At 39.2% G+C, this 10,557-nt stretch overlaps 1 protein-coding gene across 1 annotated transcript in view; it reads right to left on the reverse strand.

The window, feature by feature from the left end:
* PIEZO2 (piezo type mechanosensitive ion channel component 2) overlaps window positions 1-10,557 on the reverse strand; it is a 778,516-nt gene that overhangs the window by 188,947 nt on the left and 579,012 nt on the right. Inside the window, exons 8-11 of the mRNA XM_042782059.1 lie at window positions 8,960-9,122; window positions 6,727-6,846; window positions 3,332-3,370; window positions 2,223-2,361 (exon numbers count right to left, since the gene is read on the reverse strand). Coding sequence (XP_042637993.1) covers window positions 2,223-2,361; window positions 3,332-3,370; window positions 6,727-6,846; window positions 8,960-9,122 — 461 coding nt within the window. The remainder of the gene's footprint in view (window positions 1-2,222; window positions 2,362-3,331; window positions 3,371-6,726; window positions 6,847-8,959; window positions 9,123-10,557) is intronic.

Genomic DNA, 10,557 nt, shown 5'->3' on the forward strand with positions numbered 1-10,557 from the left:
AGACAGGGCAGGGCACCCAGGCTCTGTCTGCACACACAGACTGTAATGGAGTTCCTGTGGGCCCAGATGGTAGGTGAGAGTGGGGGATGGCCGCACCTCCATTCACCAAGCGGGTGTGGTGTATAAGAGTAACAAGAAGAATGTCGCACCTTTTCAGTCTTACAGGTCTGGAGTGTCCTTGGGGTTCCTGGGAAACAATGTGTTCTTAAGCCCCAGGAATCTGGGAGAGCACTGTCTCTTTAAATATCCAAAATAGTGAAGCCGCTTTTAAACATTCAAAATGGCAGCACCCTCTGGACTGGCAAAAGTCCACAGCTCAGCCTACCTTTCTTTTCACCTTCTCCGTTTAGTCCCCAGCCACCAGAGCAGTCCTCCATGCAGTCCCTGGATAGCAGGGCTGATTTTTAGGTTAATTCTTACGTCCTACCACCACTCAGGAATCTCCAACCTATCTGTGCTGTGCCATCAGGATTGCTCAGGTTTGCTGCCAGACCACAGCTCTCTGTCTCCTTTTTTGGTATTTTCATGCAAATTCTTCTGCTAGTTGCGGTTTAGTCCACTTTTATATCCTTCCCTTCAAGGTTCAGGGGTCCAGGATTATCTTCTGTGTCTGTGTTAACTGGTTTCCTTTTTCTTTGTTGAAGAGGGTCTGTGCAGTCTTTCTGCCTAGTCTACCATCTTACCAGAACTTGAATTTTGCTATACTTTTGAAAGTTCAATTTATCATTTGATTATGTTTGAGTTTATCTTGTTCAGTCAAAATTGTACTCATTTCCTTTCATATAACTACTGTATAAATAGAAGGATGTCTTGGTTGTGGCCTGAAACTCCCAAACATTAGAAAGCACAAATACTGACTCTTGGCCCTTGCCCTAGTTGATCCTGATATAGGTGATCTGAAAATTTTGCTTTCAAAAGCACTATATTTCCTTGATATCTTTAGTAACCGAAGCTCTTTTAAGCTGAGTGGCAAACTAAAACATATACTTGTGGAAAGCAGAAATGGGTTGAGCTCACAGAGCTGAAGCACCCTGTAGATGATACATGCATCATGACTAGGGTACGTGTCTATTTGTGTGTGTGTCAAACTGTACTAAGCCTAAACTTCCTGAGCAATATTGAATGTCATGACTGACCATATGCACTATCAAGCAGAGGTACCTTCAGGGCAACTGTAGGAGGTACAGACAAAGAATTATGAAAAACAGAACATCAGAATAAACTTAAATGTAGCTTGAATTCTATATAAATTGAGATACAAATTTCTAGTGCATACCTACTTTTTACCACTTGCACAAAGGTAGTTTTTCTTATTTTTTCCCCTCAATAATAAACTTAGCCAATTCTGTATTTATGAATTGGTGTTTTCCTTTGGAATTCCATTTCTTATTTCCTCAACAGGAGCAGTAACAATGGAGATTGAGCTAACTGCTGCCTTGTAGACATGAGGGACTAGTCTTGCCAGATAATCAGATTCTTCAAGGGATTCCAGAAATTTCCATTTCTAGGTTACACCTGCTGAATTTCAAATGTTGGCTACTATTTAAGTTTAAATAAAAAATGTTGCGCTGGTCAAAAAACCAAGTTTCAGGGTTTTTAATTAAATGGCTTACATATAATACTCTAGAGCAAAGAGTCACCTAGCACCATGAAGAGAATGTGTCAAACACGGACCAATCAGTTTCAATATTTTACCAGCTACCACTTTGTCATCTCTGGTAACAGTGAGCTTTTCTTCAACACAATGAACTGAGAGAAGAGGACAAGGACAAATTTGACCCCTACCTTTGTTATATATGGACAAAAAGGAGCTCTTTTGTAAAATACTTATACATTAGCCAGTTTAAGTATGAACTATAATGGCATCAAATTATTGAAAGACTAAAACATATATAAACACATCAGTTTAATAGCAAAACTAAGTGGACATGCTTAAAATATTTTTTACCTTTTATTTTCAGAGTTTGCTCTGATTATGCCACTTACTTTGTCTAAAAGGATAGAACACAAATAGCAATATGTTGCAGCAAAATATATCCAGAACGTAAAGAATTAATTTTAATTATAGTGATGATAGGAGATAACATATTTTTAAAAATAAAAAGAAAGAAAGAAAGAAAATCAAGCAAATATAAAAACAATACATGAAGCCAGGGAGACACTGAGAGTCTGCTGTAACAAGAGTGTACTGGGCCAAGTGTGGCGCCAGAGCTTCTAGGTACCTGCAGCCTCGGTGGAGGTCTCCCAACGGTACTGAGGCGTGGAGTACGTGTCAGCCTTGGCTGGGCCATTCTCCCTTGGGAGCCGTGGGTGGATGGCGTGGTAGTCCATCGGCTTGCCATTCACAGTCACCAGCAGACCCTGCTTGGAGCCAAACAAAGTACACCTGTGAGAGCAGCTCTGGTCTCAATGCAAACTACCTTTCCTTCCCATACTCCACTCATAACTCAACAATGTGTCCATGGCTGCAAACTGTTCAGCTCAATTACCCACATATTTTACAAGGATTGTACACATTCCCTCTCCACATCTATGTTCCACAGAGTAATGCATGTGGTGTCAATCTGACCTTGTCATACTTCTACTGAAAACTATGTGATAAGCCCTCCTCTCAGTGCAAAGTGCAAGCTCCTTTAAAGGCTGGCAGAGGCCTTCGTGGTCTGGTTCTGGTGTCCTTAGGCCTCAGTCCTTTCCACTGTCCTCCTCCCAGTATTCCCTCCAGCTGTGTGGCAATTCCAGCCCCTTCCTAGCCCAACCCTTACCTGCCCCAACCCATCTGGTCTGCACAGGACCAATGCAAGCATACTTTGGTTCCCCTGGGGACCTCTGCCTGCCTCTGCAAGGTTGATTCCTTAAGCATTTAGGACCTGAAGTGCAATGTCCTTTTTCTTTTCCCCCTGTCTCATTGCCATTTATATTTATACACATACAGACATAAACATACACAAGTATGTGTGTGTGTGTGTGTATACACACACACACATATACTATAGATATAGATAGATGGATAGATATATGGGGTCCATAGACATACAAGACTTCCTATTCAAATTATGTAATATGCATATCTGCAGAGCGAAGAAAAATGCTTAACAAAATTCACCAATGTGACTTATAAAAATTTAAATATATTTTGTATCAGTAAACTCAATATTGGATTATATGAATCAGTGTTTTAACAGCAATAAACAAGATACAATTTATGCAAATAAATTCCAAAAACTTATGAAAATGTATAGATCATTAAAATACACTCAAATGAGCTACTTCTACTTCTGTCACTTTTATATCACTTACACAAGCATAAATGATAATCTAATGATATACTAACATCAGATGGTTTGTAGTCATCTTGGGTCATGGATAAAAGCTGTAAAAAGCAACGCAGGATAGTATGTTAATATGTCAGCAGAAAGCATTATAACATCTACTTACATGTATAAAGTTTTAGTATACACATACCTAGTCTCTTAAAATGGCTGGTTCTAGTATGTTAAAAATTGCCATGCAAAATATAAAGGGACAAATAATTAAGCTGAATATAAAATGTTGTTATTTATTATAACCATTTCCAGCTTCAGAGTTAAATAACAGTAAATAAGAAGCCATATACCACATGACTACAAAAGCTGATGACATTTTTTATAAGTTGATGACATTTTTTAGTAGTTTTGTTTTAATAGAATAATCTGCTTGGCTTTGCACTCCTAGACCTTTTGAAACATCTGCAGAAATTTGCAAGTATTTAGTTTTCAAGAAATAAAAGTCCATAATAAAAGAGATTCATTTGCAGTGAAGTTTGAGATAAATTTTTGATATTTCCAAACTATCTGCAACAAAATAATGACTGTGCTATTTAATTATGTTACTGCTAGGGAGTTTGGAATTCTCTCAAATAATAAGTATTTGCTATGCCAATGGTTCTCCAACTTTTGGGTCTCAGGACAACTTTGCATCCTTAAAAATCATTGAGGGTCCCAAAGAGCTTTTGTTTATGTGGGTTTTAACTGTCAATATCTACCATACTAGAAATTAATACTAAGACATTTAAAATATTAATTCATTAAAAATAACAATAATATCATGTGTTAACATAAATAAATGCATTCCATTTTCCCAAAAGAAAACAAACAAACAAACAGTGAAAAGAGTGGCAATGTTTTACCCTTTTATAACTCTCTTCAATGTGTGGTTTTATAGAAGACAGTGGATTCTCATGTCTGTTTCTGCATTCACTCTGTTTTGGTTAAAGGATCTGAAGAAAATCTGGGTTCACAAAGATATGCAGTTGGAAAAGGAAGGGATATTTTAATAGCCTAGTCTCTTATTTGTAGACGGTGTTCTTTGACACCAATACTCAACCAGGGGCAGTTTCTTGCAGGTTAATTGCAACATGGAATCTGAAACTAAAATATGCTAGTTCAGCTACTGCAGTTGAGTGAATTGCTTGGTATGGCCCTTCTAGCCACCAGATGACTTGGTGGGACTATGCAAATGTGAGGTGTCAAACAAGGGGATTGGATAGCTTGTTAATAATGCAAATAAGGTACATGGCACCCTTTTTGGGGTGGGACCATTCAAAAAATATAATGAACCCTAATGTGGAGATTGGTTAGTTTTGCCATCCTATTAGATGAGTCACCCCCAAGGTGAAAAGGAAGGATCTCACTATCATCAAGAAAGAAGACACAGGAGTGGAGCATATCCTTTGGATTCGAGATCCCTATACTGACCTCCTCAATCCAGGAGCCAGAGACAGTGAGAAGCAGTAGCAGAGAAATGGTGGCAGCAGAGGTCACAGAACCAAGAAGCCAGTACAAGACAGAGTGATGGCCTTCCTGGCCCACAGCCCATGGAGTGAGAAAGCTTCTGGCCAAGGCCTTCTGGTGGTGTGGAGTGCCTATGGGTATTTACCAGCAGAGCTAAAAGAGCTTTCTACCACTTTCAGGGCAGAGGCCAGGATGAGAGCCTGAGAGAGAGAGACCTGCCTTTGGACATGGCTGAGGAGTGGCAGTCCTGATCACAGAACTGTTTCTTGAGTGAATTGTAACCTGTTATTTCCCTAATAAACCCCATAATTGTGAGTATTGTCTGCGAGTTTTGTGTGGCCTTGCAATGAATTATAGAAGCCAGCAGAGAAGTGTAGAGTACCATTGGAGGAACAGTTGGTGTCAGAATTAGTAAATGAGGTTGGAAGGTGGAGGCCTGTCTGAATTCCACCTCATAGGAATCAGCTTTGGGCTATCGATCTCCACCCTTCTTCTCCTTTGTGAAGTCAGAGGAAATCAGACACCACTCCCATACCATTTCTGCTGCTACACTTCCCGTAACTGATCGAGCACTTTTCACTGATATAGTCATGACTTCAGTGAGCAGTGCTTTATACATATTTCCTTTTTCAGATTATATTATACACAATATTAAAAAGACATGAACTCCAAGGTAGAAATTTAATAAATTAATAGCCATTTCATATATAATAGCCAATATCCCCATAGGGATATTGAGTGATGCTACCTTTGTTTCTTTGTTTTTTTCCCACACATGCTCAGCAGTGAATAATATCATAGCTACCAGTACAGTGTGGAGCCACTGTCTTGATTTGTGCTAAGGCACCAGCAGTTTTACCCATCTTTTAAATTTTTTTCTTTACCATCAATGCAAATGTCAATATAGTGGAAAATGGTAAATGACATCTTAGTATTATTATGAAAATAGCTTGGGGATTGTGGACCCCAGCAAGGGTCTCAGGAAGCCCCAGAGGTCCACGGAGCACAATTTGAAACTGCTGCACTACTCTCGGTCCACAGTTGTCATTTAGTGAAATAGGTAATTGAATCTGACACAAGGTGAGATGAGAGAGACCAGGGATCTTGGGTCTCTCAGCCCCCTTAGGGCACTATCTCTGCCCTAGGTCAATGCCAGCTCCATAATGCAGCTCACTCACTGTTCTCCCTTCCCTGGGCACAGGCTAGTCCTGTTTGGAAGGAGAGTGTTCATCTTAAAGAAACTTACCTGTCACCAAATAAATCAGACTCTTCACAGTTCTCTAATATATTGGGAAGCAAATGCTGATCCCTTCCAAGAATTATGTGTGTTTTGTCTTTACAAAATAACAAACAGGCTACTTTAACAAATCAACATAGCACGGGCTAATTTGAATTCAAAATGATCAATAAATGATCAAAAGATAAATCACTCAACTGTGACTCACTTTTCCTTGTCAATTGTTGCCTCAAAGTAGAAAGAGATATTTAAGCATATTCATATATGTTTCAATTTTCTGTAGTCGTTACTTGAGTTATTATTGTAACTGGATAGAGTGAAATTATTTTTTGCTGTATTTCAACACTGACACATTTACCACCCAGTGGTAATAGATCCCTTCAAGCTATTTTGTTGTTGTTGTTTTAAATACAAACGATTATTTTTTTAAAACTAAAAAAATCCATTTTTTTTTTTTTTTTTAGGGTAAAGAGAACTGGGTAGCAAGCACTGGAATATAAAATTGTGTTCTCATAGGAGATGATGGAACCATGGTATTTCCTCTAGAAGCACTGGATTCCTCCCTCTCCGTGGTATTAAGACTTCCAATTCAAACTAGTTATATAAACTGTGAGTTACCTGAGTTTGTATATGATATTATATAATTCATAATAAACAACACAAATGTTAGTAAATTGAAAAATGAATTAAGAAATGGAAACTCCTTTCTTTGTGCCTTACTTTTCGCTCATCAGTTGGGTAATGGGTTGCATACCACAGGCTTCTCCGTCTCTCGGCCGTGATTTGGATGGGGCTACAAGCCAAGGTTCTGTCCTCTTCCTTGGTCCCCTCATCCTGCACCTGAAACAGAATAACCCACAGGACCAGCTCTGCTTTCCACAGTTGTTCTATTAGCAGCCTAAGTGGCCAAGATAAAATTTTTCATCTTTACTTCACTGTGATCATTTCTTCAGGCTATATAATATGTGAGATTTTATCAAGACACTTTAAAAATGACAAAAATGCTGCCTGCACTTGTAAGAACATCAATATTAACTATCCACTAATTCTTATTAAACCCCATAAATTCCACAAATATGTTCTAATGTTAAACACCCACAGCCTCTCCAAGGGTATTCTAAACAGTACTAGAAAACAGGTAAGTATGCTTGTTTTGGTTTAGTACATACCTATTTTTGTATATTCATATACCAAACCAAATCAAACTCACTGAGATCGAGTCAATTCCAACTCACAGGGACCCTCATTGGGTTTCCTAGGCTGTAAACCTTTATGGACGTAGACTGCCCCATCTTTCATCTGCAGGGTGGCTGGTGGGTTTTAACCACTGACCTTCTGTTCAGCAGGCAAATATCTTAACCACTACACCACCAGAGCTTCTATATACATACATGTATTCTTATATATGTTTGTGGAGGAAGAGAACACAATTAACATTCTAAAGGTTTTTGCTGGCACACTCAAATTTTAGAGAATTGGAGAACAACGTAACAAAAGATGATCAGGACCCTTCTGACCCTCTAAAGCATCTTTTTATTCTGCAACTCCAATCAGTACATGATAAAAGAGGAAGGATACAGGAGGACCCTGCTCACAAGGCTGACTCTGTGCTCCTGGCCTTTCTGATGGTCGATAGCACAGTGGGCCTGTTGTGGTGATGGAGGAGGTATTACACAGCAGGGAACTGAGTGTAGAGCCCATTTCTGCAGCTGCCCTGTGAGAGTGGAGGGAGACTAGCATCGGGCCCAGTTATGCTGTCTCTGGCTTTCTCCCATTACTTCCTTGGGCCTGGTCTATCTCTTGTAGAAGGAACATTCCTGAGAGGAGGGGCCTTCCTGAGTGGTCATTGCTCTGTCCCAAACTGACAGCTGGCCATCAGTAAATGCCTGCAGATTGACTTAATGAATGAGTATGTGGATATCATCAGCAGGTATGAAAGCAGAAAAGGGAAAAGGAGGAAACTGCTGTAAGGCTTTGAGTTAGAGGTTTTGACCAGAGGAGACATGACTGGGGGTCTTCAGCCCAGCCCTGCATATAGAACTGGTATCTAACTTGCAGACTTCTCCCCTGTAGGTTGTAGATGAAAAGGTGGGGCAATTTTTGCCTGTAACACTGGCCTCACTCATGGGCCAATGCACTATCTTACAATTGGCATTTAGGGGAGGAAATAAAAGCTGACTGAAGTTTTCTGTCACTGAAATAAAACAAAACAAAAACAAAAAAATAGAGAAAAGAAAATTAAGAAGGCTGGTAGCCTCCATGGTCCTATTTTCAAGTGTCACACCTTTGTTTGAAGTAGAATAAACTCAACCAATGCATGGTGGAAAAGGGAGAGTCCACCCTGCCCTCATCAGCATCTTTATCCTCTTGATGAAATACTCTGAAAACTTAAGGAGCCACAGACAGCTGGGCTAACATCCTTGGAGGCTCAAAGTTAGTTTGAAAAACTCCAATCACTGCAGTCTTTGAGACCCTCCTTTGTTGTGAAAGGTTGTTGGATTCTACCATTCAGTAAGTGTGATTTCAGAAAAATTACTTATTTCTACTCTGTTTCCTCATCTGTGAGATGAGACTAACAATACTTATTCCTCAGAGATACTTAGAGGACTAAATAAGACAATGTAGGTTAACAGCCTGGCTTGATGCCTGGAACTTAACCGCTCAGTAAAATGAATCTTCCGTACTCCTCACCACCCACTGCTCTTAGCCACACACAGTGACACCATCAGAGAAGTAAGTCTTAATTCTTATAGCACTGTGTTCAATTAATGGTCTTTCCAGAATTAAAACACTATAACCTGAATACTACATTTACATTTTGATGTAGTAATGATTAGTTAGCTTCTCTCTGACAATTAATAGAAATGAATCATTTCATATGGAGATTTCAGGTTAGTCACATCATGACCCAATATTCCTGGTTACAATATCATGACCCAGTATTCATTCTTACTAGGGGCTCTTGTAGCCAGATACGGATGAGGGTGGCCAGAGTATAGTACATCACCAAGAGAAGGATGGGGTTGGCATGGTGGTACCAAGACAGGTCAGGGTTTACTATGATCTTCCAAGTACTGGAGCAGTCTGTCTGAATGACTGATTTGATACCAAATAACCTGTATGAAAATAAAGAAAAAATATTAAAATGATGCAAAAACTCTCTACCTCAAACATAGACTGGAACAAATCACTTTGTTTTTAATACATTCATGAGCTCTTTCTAGGTTAATCCACTCAGAAATGATTCAAGATATTTCAATTACTCTTCAATTATTCTTCTGTATGTGTGTGTGTATACATATACATACATATATACATACACACACACATATGTATGTATTGATTAGAGGACAGTGAGTTTTTTGTGTGTGTATATATATATATATATATATATATAGACCCTTTAGTCAATTCTAACTCTTGTTGTTGTTATTACATGCCGTTGAGTAGGCCCTGGCTCATAGTGACACCTCCTTGGGTTTCTGAGGCAGTATCACTACGGAAGTAGGATTGCCCAACCTTCCTTCCGAGGAGTGACTGGTGGGTTTGAACTGCCAGCATTCTGGTTAGCAGTCAAGTGCCTTAGGCACTATGCTACCAGAGCTAGAGACCCCTATTGGGTTTCTGAGGTGGTAAATTTTTACCTAAGTAGATTGCCCCTTCTTCCTTCCTGGAGTAGCTGGTGGCTTTGAATTGCCAACCTTCAAATGCCTTAGGCATTAGCAGTCAAATGCCTTAGGCACTACACCACCAGAGCTCCATTCTTGTGTATATATTAAATTATATACTTGCAATTATATATATATGTAATTATATGTACTATAAATACATCCTCAAATATAGATAGATTATGTGTATATGTGTGTATGTATGATTGATGCCAATGTTAGCCAGATAATCTTTAGATTGGTTCAAAATCTAGGAATATTAAATTCTGCATACCTTTTAGAAATTTACATTTTAACAGACAATCAGCCTTAGTAAAACTTTGCATTATTGAAAAACATCAACTGTACGAGTGACATGTTACTAAGTCCAGCTAAATGAGCATATATTTTCTTTTTGGCAGGATTTAACATTACCTTCTCAGCTAGTGTTAATATTATTGTGTAAATACTGAAACTGGACAGAGAACTACAATTTAGCCATAACAGCCAAATATTACAAATTAGAATTTCCATAAGATATATTTCTGTCAGAATTTTATTTAGGAGGGACAGGAAGATGGCGTCTTACCTGTAGCCCACATGTTATTTCCCTCTAGCATCTTAGTGCCTGAAAAACTAGGTGCAGCAGTTTGAAGCAGGGATTCTGGCACTTTGAACAGCTCATTAAGTCAGAGAATGCAAACTCAGGAGAGTAGGAGTAGAAAGTAGGCAGAGGCAGTGTAACTAGCCAGAAAGAATAAAAATAAGGGAACATGCCCATGGAGAACAAACTGGCCAGCAATACAGGGCATTGGAGGGCTCCCTGGGGCAGTGGAGAGAATGCACTGGAGGACTTTTAGCCACTCCACAGATCTACCTTCAGTACCTGCTTTTACCAGTAAAC

This window comes from Orycteropus afer, unplaced genomic scaffold (assembly GCF_000298275.1).
Source record: "Orycteropus afer afer isolate SDZICR_OR568_19922 unplaced genomic scaffold, OryAfe1.0 scaffold00232, whole genome shotgun sequence".
In the NCBI taxonomy this organism is placed as follows: domain Eukaryota; kingdom Metazoa; phylum Chordata; class Mammalia; order Tubulidentata; family Orycteropodidae; genus Orycteropus; species Orycteropus afer.